This window comes from Sminthopsis crassicaudata, chromosome 2, assembly GCF_048593235.1.
Source record: "Sminthopsis crassicaudata isolate SCR6 chromosome 2, ASM4859323v1, whole genome shotgun sequence".
Classification (NCBI taxonomy): domain Eukaryota; kingdom Metazoa; phylum Chordata; class Mammalia; order Dasyuromorphia; family Dasyuridae; genus Sminthopsis; species Sminthopsis crassicaudata.
In genome coordinates this window covers 358,838,655-358,857,056 of record NC_133618.1, presented here as the reverse complement: position 1 = coordinate 358,857,056, position 18,402 = coordinate 358,838,655, and the positions used below count along the sequence as shown (strand labels likewise).

At 34.2% G+C, this 18,402-nt stretch overlaps 1 protein-coding gene across 2 annotated transcripts in view; it reads left to right on the top strand.

Annotated features, from left to right (window-relative positions):
* Positions 1–2,463: 2,463 nt before the first annotated feature.
* The window catches only part of PCBD2 (pterin-4 alpha-carbinolamine dehydratase 2), a 54,147-nt gene continuing 38,208 nt past the window's right edge, over positions 2,464–18,402 (top strand). Inside the window, exons 1-2 of one of the 2 annotated variants that reach the window (XM_074290891.1) lie at positions 2,464–2,811; positions 11,462–11,593. In XM_074290891.1, the coding sequence (XP_074146992.1) occupies positions 2,713–2,811; positions 11,462–11,593 (231 nt within the window). In that variant the 5' untranslated portion in view covers positions 2,464–2,712. Of the gene's footprint in view, positions 2,812–11,461; positions 11,594–12,821; positions 12,938–18,402 lie in introns of those variants that run through there. The other variant, XM_074290892.1, reaches the window with a different exon arrangement.

Below are 18,402 nucleotides of genomic sequence, written 5' to 3'. Positions count from 1 at the left end.
TCAAATAGAGAGACTGAGGAAAAATTGAAAGGGAAAAAAAGCAATCAAGAAAATTTTGAAAGAAGCAGGTAGGTGCTGCAGTGGATAGAGCACCATCCTTGAAGTAAGAAGGACCTGAGGATCTCATACACTCAACACTTCCTAGTTGTGTGATCCTGGGCAAGTCACTTAACCCCAATTGCCTCAGCAAAGAAAAACAAACCAACAAGAAAAAAGAAAGTTAACCAATTGTAAAAAAAGGTACACAAAATTTTTTTTAATTGCTTTTTTAAATTAAAGCTTTTTATTTTTCAAAACATATGCATGGATAATTCTTCGACATTAACCCTTGCAAAACTTTGTGTTCCAATCCCCACCCCCTTTCCCTCACCCTCTCCCCTAGATGGGAAGTAGTCCAATATATATAAACATGGTAGAAATATATGTTAAATCCAATACATGCATACATATTAATAGAACTAAAAGATACAAAATCTTAAGGAAGAAAATAACTCCTTGAAAACTAGAATTGGGCAATAGGGACTGAATGGTTATAAGACACCAAGAAATAATAAAAATAGAGAAAACTGAATTATAGTTTTTTTGCTCCTTCCCTCCCTTTCCTCCCTTCTCCGCAAGGCAGCAAGCAATATGTAATTATTTTAAGCAGAAAAAAATTGAAGACAATCTGAAACATCTGTTGGAGTACCTAAAAGTTATAATTTTAAAAGATCGATACAATATTACAAGAAATTATTAAAAACTTCCCTAAAGTTCTAGAACAAGGGGGGAAAGTAGAAATGAAAAAAAAAATATATTGTTCTCCATCAGAAAGAGATCCCAGGAGTAAAACTTAATGGAATGTCATACACAAGATTCAAAACTGCAAGCAACAAGAAAAAAAAAAAAAACAAAAAACAACTGAAATATTGTTAAGGTAGTTCAAGATTTCGAAAGGTCTTCATAAGACCTTCTACACAAGATTTTTTCACAAGAACTATGATAAAAGACTGTAGGTCTTAGAACATATTTGAAACAACATAAGAGTTTAGATTTTGACCAAGAATAATTTACCCTGCTTGTTGAGTATAATTGTGATTTTTTTGTTTTTAAAGGACATTTGATGAACTGAGAGATTTTCAGGTATTTGTGACAAAAAAGACCAGAATTCCATGGAAAATTCTATATAAAAGATCTAGAAAAAATATAAGGAAAATATTAAAGACTAATGGCAAGTTACTCATTAAAATAAAACTTTATTTAAAAAGTATTTTTAAATTCATAATTTTTAGAGTAACTTCAAAATAAGTTTGGGGCTAAGTTGTATATGTTAGTGTGATTCTAAAAAAATAATACCGGATAAGAAAAGACTATAAGGTGTAATTATTTATAAAAATGAAGTATGAGAGGAAGAACAGACTGATCCAGAGGAAGCAGATGGGGCTGGAGGGCTGGTAATGTTAGAACCTTACTCAAGATGGATCTGGATTGAAGAGGAGCACATATCTGGAGGATTGTCTTTTGGACCTGTAAAAAGTTGAGACAACTGGGGCACTTGGTGAGGGAGGATCTTTTAGAAAGATTTGTAGATTAATATTCGGGAGGAAGGAGAAGGTAAAAAGGGACTTTTAGAAGGTTGTATAGAGTAAGAAAAACGGTAAGCAATTCTCTAAATAAATGTCAGGCTGAATATTTGGGGAGTCATTTGGTTAAAAAATGCAAAACATTTTATTTTAGCTTAATTCAATTTTGCTTGTTGAATAGAAATTGAAGTTAAAATTAAGTAATTTATACTGTCAGACAGTTTTAATTCTAATAAATAGAATTCTGCCAAATTTCATACTATATAAAATGATATATTCTATCTAAATACAGATGAATATAAAAGAATACAAGTATTCAGAACATCTTAATATATATTTATCTATCAGTATATGTGTAATATGACAAGGTATAATTCTATATATCTATAGAATATACTTTATATGTATATAATTCTGTTAAAATGTGTATATATAGAATAGATATAGAGAGGAACAAATATACACAAAGTAGTTCACTGGACATTGAATAACTCTTTATTCCCTTTTTTAGCCCAAATGGAATCCTTAAGCATTTTCCAGGACCAAGTTAGGGTGAAGAGGACCGTGATATCAGTGAGGTGATGCCATGACTTCCAAGTGACTAAGATTTAAGTGAGGGAGGGATGCGCCAGGCACCTGCTTCACTTTCTCCTCTGGAGCTAAATGGGTCCAGTGGCTACTTACAGATCTGGACGACTGGGATAGCCCTGGGAGAGCGGGTAAGAAAAGAGGGTGAGAAAAGGAGTAACTTTCTTCTCACTCCGGCTGCCTGGGCATAGCACCGGTACTACGAAAAAACCTGGGGAATGGCACGCCCACACGATACGTTCGCAGCTGTGGCCCTCAGACCTTGTTCCGGGAGACAGGTGCTTCCTTCGGTGTCAATAAAGTTATTTCCGCGCTCGGTCCTAGCTTCCGAAGGGTCCTCGTTCAGCAATCTCGCCGCCACGCCCTACTGCAGCCGGAGCCGCTGGGTCTGAGCAGTCCGGGAACTCAAGGCTAGCTCGCGCGGAGCCGGCGGCGGGAGAGGCACAAAGCTTCCAGGAGCCGACGGTGCGGGGCCGGGCGTAGCGCCGGGATCCCCGGCTGCGGGCGTCCGGCTCAGGCAGCTCGTTGGTCGCCTCGGGGCGGGGCTGGACAGTGCGGACCCATGTCGGCGGCTGCAGCGCTGCTCCGGGGCTGGCTTCTCCCCGCTATCCTGCAATCGCCGCGATTTGCTCCGGGGTACTGCCGGAGCCTCTCAGCCATGGTGCGTGAATGAGGCAGAGAGGGCGGGCGGGAGGCCTCTGGGCTCCGGGAGAGCTCCTTCGAGAGCACGGGCGCGGGCAGCCGGGGCGAGTCGGGGTGCCGGAGGGCCGGCCCCATCTTCCCAGAAATCCTCCCGGAATCTAGTCCAGGTTGCCTCCCGTAGAGGTCGGATGTCTGGAGTGTGAAGCGCGGCCTGGGTTAGCTGGTTTTGGGTCTGACTGCGGGCCGGGGCCCGGGGCCTGGGTTAGCTAGATTGGGAGTAAGCAGAGAACCACGTTTGAATTCCACCTCCCCAGGCGCATCTAGGGCTGCTTACACCGAATCTCACTGTCAGTCCATGAAGTCAGGTCAGAAATGACTTATGCAAGTCTTCTGGCTACCCAAAGAAACCGAACCCTTCCAATCCCCTTCTCCATAACCAAGCGCGAGGAACTTTGTAAGTTTCATTCACTTTAGGTATGGATGTTTCGGAGCACTTGCTGTGAAACTGTTTCCGAAACAAATAAGATTTCTCATCATCTGCTTCTCATAATGTATAAAATTGCGAATGAGAAAGCTCTGTGTTGAGATGTGTACCTTATAAAAGCAATCACTTTTAATGAGTCTATCAAAGTGTTTGACATTAATGATTATTCAATATGGTTCAATTCACTTTTGTTGTTGCATCACTTGGGATTTAGTGTCAATTGTTTAAAAATTATATATATATATATATATATATATATAGAGAGAGAGAGAGAGAGAGAGAGAGAGAGAGAGAGAGAGAGAGAGAGCTATACATACACATTTACAATACATTCACACACACACACACATAATATATCCGTCTGCCTGTCCGTCCATCTCTCTCTTCTTTTACTTTCCTGTCAATGTACTTTGTTATCTAAAACTTAAAATTTTCTTTTACTCTTAAAATTCTCCTTTTATCCAATTGAAGTTTCCCCCAATTGTTCTCCAACCAGACTTTAACTTTTACCACCACCTAGTGGTGTAAAATAGACGTCGCATATCTTGTGCTATTATGTTTCACGAGCAATATTTGCCAGACTCTTTACACAGCCAACAGAGAGAATGCACTATATCATTGCTTCTTGATTATAAAAGTATTCCATCATGAATAACAAAAAATCAACATGCCTCACACATTTGACATGTTTTGTGCATTTTAGACTTATATAAAATTGCTTAAATCCTTTAAACAATGAGAGCTTTGATAATTATTCATTTTATTTGAGGCATAAAATAGGAACAACAAATGCTTTCTGTTGTCATAGAGGACGTCCTTTACCGAGTTCACATGGAAGAGAGTTCTCTAGAGATGGTGGGGTATTCGAAATGCTTCTGTTTTGAGATAATATTATGCTGGTTATGCCAATCACTGCAGTTTCATAAATGAGTCCTTATATCTCAAGAGAGTTTGGTTTGACTATCTCAGGAAAAAGACAAGTGTGTGAAGAATTCCTTGTCTGGACTGTGATATGAAGTTTAACCAACAGTAACTATATAAATAGTGAATGGAGCCTAGAATTGAAGAGGAGGTGGGGATTGTGCTTGTAAAATTGCTCAGTCCTTTAAAAAAATAGATTTTTGTTGAATCTTGTTTTGCATTTTCTAGGTGCCCTTCTAGGTGTTTTTTTTCCTAGGTGTCCTTATCTTTTTTTCATCTCTTTAATTAAGAGCCTACTCTGTACCAGTAAAGCTCTGAAAATACAAAGAACAGCAAAAGAATATCTATTTTGTTTCCAGTTGCACAGTTGCTTTTAGAAAAATTATTGTTATCTTTTGTTTAAAAAAAATATCTACATTTTATAATAGAGTCCTCCCCCTTCCCCTTCCTGGAGAACTTTCTCATTAAAAAAAGAGAAAAAGAAGTTCAGCAAAATAAGTGACATATCAACCAACTCTTATATCTTATGTAGTATTTTGTACCAGACCCATTCTCCTTTTCATATGTGACCTTAATTTTGTTGTAGAAACAGAAGCTCATTTTTTTCTCTATCGGTATTCTTTTGTGAGGGATTATTAGGTTGCCCAGTGGTTAGTGGAAGACTCATCTTCCTGAGTTCAAATCCTACCTCAGACACTTAATAGCTGTATAACGTTAGACAAGTCACTTAGTCCTGTCTGCCCCAGTTTCTTCATCTGTAAAATGAGCTGGAGAAGGAAATAGCAAACTACTTCAGTATCTTTGTTATGATAGTAAAAATTCCTTGAATGCTTTATGAATATTAGTCATGGAATGCCACAGACTACAACTAACTTAAATTGTAAGCCATTCAAATTGCAATGAAGATGTATATAGAAAAGTTGAAAATGCTTCAATATATTATCAACAAAGAATTGTGCAGAAATGAATTATAAAGGATGTCTTGGCAGAGATGTATAACTAGGAAAAGAGATAGCTCAATCATGTACCTATACTAAACCATAGGATAACGGATAAACAGGCAATTATAAGAATGTGTGGGTCTTCTCTAGAGAATTTGCAGGTGGACGTAAGAGTCAGATAGGATGAAAAGACCTGGGTGAGTTGTGATGTATAAACAAGAAAAGAAGAGACCTATCACACTGTATTACTTAAGTGTGCTATTTAATTGAAGTATCTCAGGTAAGAAACCATTTATTGTTTTTTGTTTTAAATTTTTTGAGGTGATATTGTTGAAGCATTTAAAGTGGTATTCAAAGGTTATTCTAGTGGAGTGCAAGGTCTAACAAAACAACAACAACAACTCAAGTTATAAAGATTCTGAGTATGCTTTTACGGATTCGCTTTGTATCTTTTTTTCTGAGGACTAGTTTAGTTAAATCCAGAGATGCTCATAATTGGTGATTGGCTAGTGAGTGATGAATTTTAGCAAGCATAGTAAGTCATAAAGACCATCTAATAAATCTTTGCAATCTGCTTCAATGGGAGGGGGACCTACTGCAGGAAATCTTCAAGTATTGTACGTACATGATAATCATGGAATAGGCCAAGTTGTGCCTCTTATGCTATTTGTTTGTAATACTGTGTTTTGTTAGCTGTGATGAAAACAAAAGGTCCGTGAATTCAGAACTTGTTATTAATGCTACATTCTTAAAAGAAGTTAAGTAACTACTTAACTTATTTTGACATAAATTAGAAAAAGGAACCTGGAAGTCCTAGATTTCATAAGGATTTCTCTTCATTATGCCATGACTGCCTTTCATATTCTCTAATAAAAATAATTGCTGTAAACATATGAAAAGATGTCAAGTTTGTTACTATGCATACTATTGCTGTTTTTTATGCTTGTAATATGACCCTTTTAGCTTTAGAGGGGGGAAAATTTGCCAGTTAGTCAACAAGTATTTATTAAGTGATTACTACTTAATCAAGGATTGAGCTGAATTCTGGGGATTTAGAGAATGGCAAAAATACAGTCATTGTTTCCAGGGAACTCATATTCTAATTGGGGAGACAATATACAATTATATTCGTGTAACACACACACACATACACACACACACACACACACACACACACATATATAGTGAAAATGGAAGGTAACCTCATGGGGAACCCACTAGCAGTGGATGGGAGAGGGTGAGAGGGAAAGACCTTTTGCACAAGGTGGGGGTTCAAGTTGATTGTAAAAGTAAGTCAGAAGGGCAGCTAGGTAGCAGTTGATAAAGCACTAGCCCTGAAGTCAGAAAGACTTGAATTCAAATGTGGCCTCAGACACTTAACACTTCCTAGCAGTGTGACCCTGGGCAAGTCACTTAACCCTAATTGCCTCAGGGGGAAAAAAAAGTAAGCCAGAGAATCTAGAAGGCAAAAGAGAGGAATGAGAACATCCCAGGCAGAGAACCATAGTGAAATAGCATCAAGAAGGGAGACAGAGGGTAGTTGTCAAAGCCCAGGCTGTCAGGGACTTCCAGAGCTAAATAAAGAATTTTATACTTGATCCTTGAGGTGATAGGAACTCACTAGAATTTAGTGAGGAGAGGAATGACATGGTGAGACCTGTGCTTTAAAAGGAAGGTCACTTGGGCAGCTGAGTAGAGTTGGGAGAGACTTGTGGCAGGGAGACCAACAGTAATAACCTCATTGTAGTCATCCAGGTGTGACCGGAGGAGGACTGGTATACCCTATGAAGAAGACATAAATGAGAGATGTGGAAGTGGTAGGAAAAAAAACCAAAATAAACAACTTTTCAATAGAGTGGATGATTATTGTAAGAGAAATTGAAGATAACAAAGGTTGGGAGCTACTCAGTGGTGTCAAAACTCAAGTAGAAACAGGGATCACAAACCTGTACATAAGGATCCCTGAGGTCTGTTTGTACTCAGAAAAATACATAATATCCATTGTCTGCTACATTTTTATTTTATTAATTATTTTCCAATTACATTTTAAACTATTTGAAGCATGTTTGACACTGGTTGTCTGAGTGACTGGGAGAATCATGGTTCCCTGGGCAGGAAAAGAAAACTAGAAAGAGGAGAGGGCTTTGAGGAAGGATCACTAATTTTGTTTTAACATGTTGATTTTGAGATGAGGTTGAGAGGGATCTCTGATTTCTGATCACAGGTGGTATCCTTAACATTGGGTAGCATCTATAGAGTACATGCCACTGATGGCAGAGAGCAAGGGACTACAGAACATATTTATCCCCACTCTTGGAAAAACAATTCTGTTTGTATTTTGATAAAAATGGAGATGAAGCATTATATTATGCTAAGGATAAGTACTTTATGTAGCAAACAAGTGACTTCTGAAAGATGTTTATTTAGATTTTTCACTTCCTATTTGTATCTTTTTGTAGCATTTTTCAGTACCTTTAATATAAAAAACCAGATTTTTATTTATGTGTAAAAGCATATTATTTGTACTTTTACATCACTCATTTTTCCTTTATTATCTTCTTTCCAAAGAGTGGGGCCTTATAACAAAGAATTTTTTTTTCAAAAAGCGGAAGAGAAAATTCAGCAAAACCAAGTCAACACCATTGCAAAAATTTTACTTTATATTGAAACTTTCTATATTCTATATTTGTGGACTCCCATGTCTGCACAAGATTTAGGAAAGGGAAAAGATACCTTATCAGAATTCTTCTTCAGAGCCAAGCTTGTTCTTTATAATTTTGTTGTGGTTATTCTTTCCAGTTACATCATTTTTGTCAATGTGTACATTGTTTTGCTAACTCTGCACTTTGCATCATTTCATGTGTTTTTTTCCATGCTTCTATGTATTCATTGTGTTTGTTATTTCATATAATACAGAGATGTTCTGTTTCATTTTTGTACCACAATTTGTTTAGCTTTACTCCAATTAAAGCATATTTACTTCATTTCTAGTCAGTTGCAAAATGCAGCATCTTTAACATAAAGTCAAATGATAGAACTTTATATCCTTAATGCCATATTGTTTTATTGATAAATTCCTTCGGTCCCATTTTATAGAATACATACATACATACATATATATATTCTTTTACCTACATGCTTTGAGGAAATAATAGAAATTAATTCTTGCTGAAGTATAAATGAGTGATAAGAATTTAGCAGGTTTAAATTTAAAGGAAGAGGCTTAATTGTGGAATGTCACACATCAGTGAGTAGGTAGAAGAGGAATTTTTTTAGTAGGAAGTTTTTTTGAATATTTTTGAAATTGTGTTCTATCAGGTAATATTTAGTTTGATATATGAAATCACATGTGAACTTATTTTTGGCCCATATGTGTTTTGGGAAGTAGTGCTAAATGCTTATGAAATAGCAAATTATTTAGAATTATTTTGATGCATGAGAGTACTCATATATATTAGAAGATACTATTTTTTCTTTTTAAAAATTTTTTATTAATTTGAAGTTAAATACATTTTATGTACACAGTACACAACATAAAAAGAAGATTCACTTTACCATGAATTTCCATTTCACACTATAATTTTTTTTGGAAAAACTATAATACATACTTTCAAAACCATGGTACTTTTCTGTTCTTCCTTTTAAGTTTTATTTTGTTCTTTGATGTATATATATTTTTTATTAATTATAGTTTTTATTTATCAGATATATGCATGGGTAATTTTACAGCATTGACAATTGCCAAATCTTTTGTTCCAATTTTTCCCCTCCTTCTCTTTCCCCCCCTCCCCCCATGGCAGGTTGACCAATATATGTTAAAGTATAAATTACATACAATATATATATACATGTCCAAATAGGTGTTTTGCTGTACAAAAAGAATCGGACTTAGAAATAGTGTACAATTAGCCTGTGAAAGAAATAAAAAATGCAGGCGGACAAAAATAGAGGGATTGGGAATTCTATGTAGTGGTTCATAGTCATCTCCCAGAGTTCTCCCGCTGGGTGTAGCTGGTTCAGTTCGTTACTGCTCTATTGGAATTGATTTGGTTCATCTCATTGTTGAAGATGGCCACATCCATCAGAATTGATTATCATATAGTATTGTTGTTGAAGTATACAATGCTCTCCTGGTCCTGCTCATTTCACTCAGCTTCAGTTCATGTAAGTCTCTCCAGGTCTTTCTGAAATCATTCTGCTGGTCATTTCTTACAGAACAATAATATTCCATAATATTCATATACTACAATTTGTTCAGTCATTCTCCAATTGATGGGCATTCATTTAGTTTCCAGTTTCTGGCCACTACAAAGAGGGCTGCCACAAACATTCTTGTACATACAGGTCCCTTTCCCTTCTTTTAGATTTCTTTGGGATACAAACCCAGTAGCAACACTGCTGGATCAAAGGGTATGCACAGTTTGATAACTTTTTGAGCATAGTTCCAAATTGCCCTCCAGAATGGCTGGATGTATTCAAATTCCACCAACAATGTATCGGTGTTTGCTGTATATTTAAAAATTTTTTTTCTTCCTCCTCACACTGCCCTTGAAAAGGCTATCAGTAGAAACAAAAGAAGGTATCTGTAAAATCATATTATACATGTTTATCAGTTCTTTCTCTTGGTGTGGATAGCATCTTCCTTTATAAATCCTTTTATAGAATTTGATTTGAATATTTGCAATACTAAAAATGACTTAGTTGTTAAAATTTCTTCGAACAGTATTGCAATTTCTTTTTTTTTAATTTTTAAAATTAATTTTATAATTATAACATTTTTTGACAGTACATATGCATAGGTAATTTTTTACAACATTATACCTTGTGCTCCCTTCTGTTCCAAATTTTCCCCTCCTTCCCTCCACCCCCTCCCCTAGGTGGCAGGCATTCCCATACATATAAAATAAGTTATAGTATATCCTAAGTACAATATATATGTGCAGAACCGAATTTTGTTGTTGTTGTTGTTGTTGTTGCAAAGGAAGAATTGGATTCGGAAGGTAAAAATAACCTGGGGAGAAAAACAAAAAATGCTAACAGTTTACACCCATTTCCCAGTGTTTCTTCTCTGGGTGTAGCTGATTCTGTACATCATTGATCAATTGGAACTGGATTAGATATTCTCTAAGTTGAAGATATCCACTTCCATCAGAATACATCCTTATATAGTATTGTTGTTGAAGTATATAATGATCTCCTAGTTCTGCTCATTTCACTCAGCAACAGTTGATTTAAGTCTCTCCAATCCTCTCTGTATTCCTCCTGTTGGTCATTTCTTACAGAACAATAATACATAACATTCACATACCATAATTTGCCCAACCATTCTCCAACTGATGGGCATCCATTCATTTTCCAGTTTCTAGCCACTACAAAAAGGGCTGCCACAAACATTTTGGCACATACAGGTCCCTTTCCCTTCTTTAGTATTTCCTTGGGATATAAGCCCAGTAGTAGCACTGCTGGGTCAAAGGGTATGCACAATTTGATAACTTTTTGGGCATAATTCCAGATTGCTCTCCATAATGGTTGGATTCTTTCACAACTCCACCAACAAGTATTGCAATTTCTATGTACAGTTTTCTCTTGGTTCAAAATTCATTACACTCTTCATTGTTTCCTGAAAAATCTTTCCATATTTTTCTAAAATCAACTAGCTTATCATTTTTTATAGAACAGTAATATTCCAACATAACCATATATCACTCAGCCATTCACCAATTGACAGGCATCCCTATAACTTCCAATTCTTTTCTACCACAAAGAGAACTACAGTATAAATATTTTAAAACATATGAATTCTTTTACTTTTTTCCTAATCATCCTGGGAAATAGATCAAACAGTGATATTTCTGGGTGAAAGGGCATACACAGTTTTATAACTCTTTTGGCTTGATTACTGAATGTTCCTTTTAATAGTTGGTCCAGTTTGTAGTTCCACCAACTATGAATTAGTGTCTCAGTTTTTCCATATGCCCTCTAATATTTGTTGCTCTCCCTTTCTATCATTTTGGTCAATCTGATAGGTGTAAGATGATTATCTCAAAGTTGTTTTAACTTTCATTTCTCCAGTCAATAGTGATTGCAAGCATTTTTTTCATATAACTATATAGTTTTGAGTTTTATTTTCAAAAAATTGTTTTTATCTTGTGATCATTTATCAATTGGTCAAAATTTGATACTATTACTTTTAAAATTTCTTAGATTGGCTGGATATGAATTTTTAAAATACTTTAATGTCAATGCAAAATGCTAGAAATATTATTTGTAAACTAAAGTCATACCTAAATTCTCATTTGATTATATTTATTCTTTCTTAACAGTCTGCAGAATCTCATTGGTTAACGACAGAAGAAAGGAATCAAGTTATACATGACCTCAAAGCCTCAGGATGGTCAGAATTAAATGAAAGAGATGCTATATATAAAGAATTCTGTTTCAAAAATTTTAATCAGGTAAGTGTTGGTGTTATGTTTTTGTCATCATATGCTGTAAATATTTCAGATGCTTTTGCTCTTCACTACATATAAAGGTGGAGATGGAACTGGGAATTCTCCTGAGAAAAGACAGAATTGGGTTTTTAAGTAAATATGACATCAAAATATGTACAGGGTCAGTTTTCTGGAGTACTTCATCAAAGGAACCAAGCCTTCTAGGAGACAAGGAACAGTAATAGATAGTCAAATTGTGAAGGTAATTAAGGTCATATGGAAGAGTCGCCTCTGATTTAAGCTGTTTCCCAGAGTTTTGGTCCATTTTGGAGGACGTATTCCTTCCTTAAGCTCATCCTTCATTGATACTTGTTGGCATTTTTGTGGGTTGAAAACACTATTCCTTCTTGATTCATTAATTTATCAAGCATTTATTAAATGCTTACTGTGTGCCATGGTAACAGTGTGCTATATATTGGGTATCAAAACCCCCCCACAAAAAGTTATATTCTATTAGAGAAAATTACATATACTTAGGTAAGTAAATGTAAAATATATATACAGAGAAATACAAAGAGCTGATTGGTTAGGCTTGGGATTCAGTTGATTTACCTCACATGTTCTTTATCCAGAGTCAAGATCTCTCCTTCAAAACCCTATGTTAAATGCTTCTGAGTTCTCTATTTGCATTGTTTTATTACCTATCCTGTTATCTCTCCTTTTCCTATTTGCTCAAATTACTATTCATATAAGTGTCCCTTTATCATCTCTTATTTCCAGGTGTTATTGGCATTAGAGTTCCCTTGTCCTTCTAACCTCAAAAACCATACTTTGAGCATAAAAAAAAAAAAAAATCCTTTATCTTTTATTTGGCAGCTAGGTGTCACAGAGTACTGTATTTGGTTTCAGAAAGACCTGAATTCAAATTCAATGCAGACACTCAGCAGCTGTCTGGAAAAAAAAAAAATCACTTAACCCCTATTATATCTGCAAAATGGAAACAATAATAGCTTCTATCAGCTTTGGTTGCTGTGAAGGTCAAATAAGATACTATGATTAGCACAGTACCTGGCACATAATGAGTGCTAAATAAATGTAAGTTATTACTGCTTCTACTACTACTATTATTGTGATTTTTGAGATGATTTTTTTGCTTTTTTTCTCTTTGGTTGTACAATGCTCATGACTTACTTTTCATTCAGCCCATCCAACAGAGTATAGATAGTTATGAATTCTATTCGTATTTATTCAGGTATTTTTATGTCTCACACAAAACAAAGAAAAATACCTGGGGAAGTTACTTGAGGCCAAAGACTTCATTCATTTATATCACTTAATATAATTCCTGATGCCACCAGGTAAAAATAGGTAAGGAAAAATATTCTTGATAGTATTTAGTGGGATTTTATGTATACCTGTTTTAAAGACTCCTTTCCTTCTCAAAACTCTTTTTTTTTTTTTGGTTATTATAGCCTATTTGGATGGCTAAGCTGTAAAGTATATCTTAACTGTGTCTTACTGTTGACTTTTTGGTGTGATATTTAGTCCTTGAAGAGAAGATTGTTAATACTGGTTCATGTTATCAGAAATGTTTGGCAATGTCATGGAACTTGGTATCCGGTCACAGTGAACAATCTATCAGCAGTATATAAAGAGTTGGGGGTTGTATTTTCAAAGTTTATTAGCATTTGTATGTACTTGCACCATGATGAGTTTTGAATGGATTTGAACTTGTGACAGTGGATTTTGAGAGTTGTGGCCCACGATGTCTTTTGATAAATTGCTGCTTTAGCTTGTGTTAAGCTTAACAAAACAAAACAAAACAAACAAAAAAACAAAGGAAAAAAGGAAAACAAAACTTCATTTAACCAGAATCCAAAGAAGTAGAACACTTTATCAGCCAGAATTTTTTTTCTTCACCAGACTTTTAGGAAAAAGAGGCAAATTCCAAGAATAGAAATCAAGATTAAGGATTTAGCAAAGAAACTAAATTTAAGAAAATCAAGTTTTAAGGGTATAATTTATGGTTAGCATCTCAGTCCTATACTTTATACATAAGGGATTCTGCAGTGATAATTGATGTTTAGAAGATTGACCTCAAGCTTATGTAGAATATTATGTAGAATACTGGCCAAAAGGCAGAAAAGTGGATGAATATGTTTTAGAAATATTTTCAGCAATAAAATCTTCTGTTAATTAGGAAATATCAAGCCCTTGTATCTGAAGCATTTTTGTTAGTTAAATTTTTACATGGGGATGATAGTTTTATTTTCCTATACTGTTAAGATAAACAGATTACAAAATAAAATTGCATTTAGTTTTCTATTTTATTTAAAAAAATAAAATTTTATTGATTTTTTTTAACATTGTATGAATTTCTTATACTTCTGCCTGCTTCCAGAAAATTATCCCTCATGATATATTTTAAAAAACATTTTTTTTTGAGGCTGGGGTTAAGTGACTTGCCCAGGGTCACACAGCTAGGAAGTGTTAAGTGTCTGAGATCATATTTGAACTCTGGTCCTCCTGAATTCAAGGCTGGTGCTCTATCCACTGTGCCACTTAGCTGCCCCCATTTTTTTTTAATTTAAGAAAGGAAAGAGAAAAGACAGGAAAAATTAGCAAAACTTGTCAGTACATTGAAAAAAAAATCTGACAGTATAGTCAGTGTATATATATACTATGGCTCTTCCACTTCTGCCAAGTATAGCAGGTGATATTTTTTCTCATTACTTCCTTGGGGCCAAATTTATTTTAAATTTTATATCTTTCATTTTTGACTAATTTGTGGTAGCTTTTCTTTTCATTTGCATTGTTGTAAGTCTACATGTAAGTCTTTCCATACTTATTTATTATATTTGTTATTTTCTTGCAGCACAGTAATAAATCCAATCATTCATGTTCCACAATTCAGCCACTTCCCAATCCATAAATATCTATTTTGTGTTTTGCTACTATAAAAAGTTCTGCTGCAAATATTTCGGTGCACAGTAAATGTAGCCTCTCTCTCAGTGACCTATTTGGGGTATTTGGGGAATATCTTTGAGTCAAAGGGTATGTATACATTTTAGCTGCTTAATTTCAATTTATTTTCCAAATAGTTGCACTAATTCACTGCTATATCAGCAATGCATTAGTGTGGGTATCTTTCCATTACCCCTGAAACATTGCTTATTTTCATCTTTTGTCATCTTTGCCATTTGCTGCATATGATGAAACCAGTATTATTTTGATTTGAATTTCTCTTATTGTTAGTGTCTTAGGGAGTTCTTATTTTTAAATAAATTTTTATATCTTTTATTTTTTCACATAATCATAATATTCCCTAGTACTTTTTCCCTTCCTAGACAGCTATCTCATATAACAAATATTTTTAAAAGACAAAAAAAAGGCAATAGAAAAAGTCTGCATAACTAATCAATATATAGAAAAAGTCTAAAAATGTGTATAATTGTACAACATGTATGAATCTTCTCCCTCTGCAAAGGAATGGAATGAAATTGTTTTCTCATGTTTCTTCATTTGAATCATGCCTATTCTTTTAAATATTGCAATATTCACTTTTGATTTTTATTTTTTCTGGTGGTTCTTTCTATTTACATTGTTAGAGTTACTGCGGATGGTTTTTCTTGGTTCTGCTTACTTTGCATTAATTCTTATAGATAGTTCTATGCTTCTCTGGATTTATCACATTTCATCATTTCTTACAGTACAGTGGTAATTCTATTGCATTCATGTTCCACAATTTGTTTAACTAGTCCCCAGTTTGTTTCCAGTTCTTTGATACTGTATTACAGAAAGTGGTTCTGGAAATATTTGTTTTCAATAACCTAGTTGGGATATAAACCTAGTAATGGAATTATTGGGTCAAAAGATGGGCTTTTTATTTGTACTCTATTTGTAGATTGTCCAAGTGTTTTCAAAATGATTGTACTGCATCACAGCCCCATCAATAAGGCACTATTGGGCCTGATGTTAACTATTCCCAATCTACTGTCATATTTGCCATTTTGATGAATGTAAAATGAAATCTCAGAGTATTTTCCTTTGATTTCCACTTATTAGTGATTCGGAACATTCTTTAATATTGTTGTTAATAGTTTGTTAAGTTATAATACTTAAGAACTATTTTTAGATAATTTTTGATAGTTTATAAGTATTTGTCTTTGTCTGAAAGTTTTGTTCTCTGTAATTATTTTGAAAGGCTCTATGTTCACTTTGAAGATCAGATGAGGATAAATACCTATAAATTGGAACTTGGACTTAAAAAAAATTGAAAATGGCTAGTTTTTCCAGTAACACTTTGAGAAACTAATACTATAAGAGGCTGGTAATTACCATATTAAACATATTAAAAGTTGATAATCTTTAAAAGTACTAACCATCTATGAAACAATTATCAGAATTAATTTGATTTTTATGTTTTGGTCTTATTTCATATGTGTAAAATCTCTCTTTGACATTAGAAACTACATATAGAAATATGCATGAAATTCTACTAAAAACAGAAAAATGTAAAAAAAAAAACAAACCCTGGCTGTGAGTATAAAGTTATATCCAAGGAACCTCTTGCCTTATAAAGCATTATTTTGAAAAATTTGTAGTTTAGCACATAGGTATACATAGGTATACCAAACAAAATAAATATTTGTGCTTTGGCTGATGCTATATCCCATTCTTTTTTTTTTCCCCTCTAGGAAACTGTTGTAGAATATGACACTACCTGTTATCCTATCATTAGTGAAAAGGTAGATTTTTATGATTGTTTTAGTGTATATATTAAATTTTTTTTCATATAGGCTACATAACCAAAATGTGATAGGTGTACAGAACATGTGAAAGACATTATCTGTAACTTCCATAAGTTTGAAAATTAATATGATTTTGGTCAGAATTTAAGAGAAGTCCCATCATTTCCCTCCATTCCTCTATGTTCCCTCTAAGAGCCCATGGTAAAATTCAGGCTGGTGGATACATTGGTGTACTATTATTTTCTGAGGCTCCAGGGGGACTCTTAGGTACTATAGGACCCATCTGGAGCTCAGCAGCTGGAGTTTGCTGTATCAGTGTCTATGTTCTCTAGGGAATGATAGTATTCAGGAAGAAATGAAGGCTAAAACCATTATCTTTTTTATTCATTTTACTCTACCCTGTTTATTATATACTACTCAAAATATAGATCTGACGTGTACTTTCAAAAACATATGCATTGGATAGACTTTGGGAAATCTAAAACAGGTGCTAGAAATGCAAATATGAAACCAAACTGCTGCGTGAAATTGTTGTGGTCATTATGCTGTTCTTTAATAAAAATGGACTTTTAACTGCATCATTTTTTCTTAGTTGTGTTATAAATCTTCTGTTTACAGGATTTAGTCTGAGTATTTAGTAGAAGTCCAACAGTCATGAAGTATAATTTCCTCAGTGGTCTTTGTCTTGCCCTTTTACAGATGGTGTAAAATCAGGTGTGTAAAAAATAAAAAGCAGTTGAGTTGACGTGAAAGAAATTTCAGATTTATGCATTGCAGATGATATTGTGTGATTAATGCATTCATTGCTTTTTATTGCTTTTTACAGATAATGCACTTGATGCTTGGAAAATTATGTGGGTTAAATCTGTGCCAGGTTTTAGAGACTATAAATATCAACAGATGTTATCATATGAATTCCATAATTATTGTAAGATCAAGAAATGTTTATGAAATGCATAGACATAAATTTCATTTATGTAAATTGCTATCTTTAACAAGAAATTTTAGTATGAATGGTTTAAATTTGTAAGAAACTATAGGTAAGATTAGGTTGGTATAATGTAGTCACAAATTAATTGCCTTAAATTTAAGTGACAAGAAAAATAACTTGAATTATATTGCTTAGGCCTTGCATTGCTGGTCTTGCATGTTGTATGTTTAAGTGAATTGGTAATGTTGATCCATTATTTACAGAAAACAGTCTCTTAAAAGATAATTTAAGTAAAATTTATTTCTTCTTTGCTCTTTTCAGTTTCATTTCAAATTTGTTCTATTGCACCAGTTCCCCTGCTGAAGTAGAGCTGTGACTGACACTTTTGGTTTACACAGTAGTAGTTTTCCAAAACGTCTAAGTATGTTTGAATCTACTTATTTACTCTGGTGATTTCAAAATACTGACATAACTAGCAGGTCATTCATCAGCAGCATCACTGTTTTTTTGTTTGTTTTTTTTTAAACATCAGGCCAAAGAGCTGTATTCTTTTCTCCATTCTAATATTAATTCTTTGTTAGTAGGGATTGTTTCATTCTTGCTGTTTGTATCCCTACAGCTTAGTAGACTACCTGGCAAGTTGTAGGTGCTTAATAAAAGCTTATTGATTGATTTCATTGCTTAATCTTTAACTCTGTAGCCCCAGAAGAGACCCCACTAAAAACAATGTGACAGAACATGAGTGCGTTTGTTTCTTTTACCTTAGCCCTGAGATATGATTGCCTTTGCTTTTCTTGTTCTCCAATAAAAAATAAATTACTAGCACTTTCTCTTTCCTTTATCAGAAATAATGTATTGTAAATAGGTTGTGTTTATGGTGTCTTCTTGGAATAAGTCAGATGGATAAAGTTTCAGGTAGTAAATAAACATTTGTTAAACTTAAGCACTTGCTGTACAAAAAAGAGGCAAAGGGAACTCACAGTTTAATTAGGAGACTACAAACAATAAATAAGTACAAGCTAACTATATAGAGGATAAATAAGAAATAATTAAAAGAGGAAAGGCCATAGGATTAAGGAATGTTGGAAAAGGCTTCTTGTAGAACAGCATTTTAGTTGGAACATAAAAACTAGTAGACACAAATAAAGATG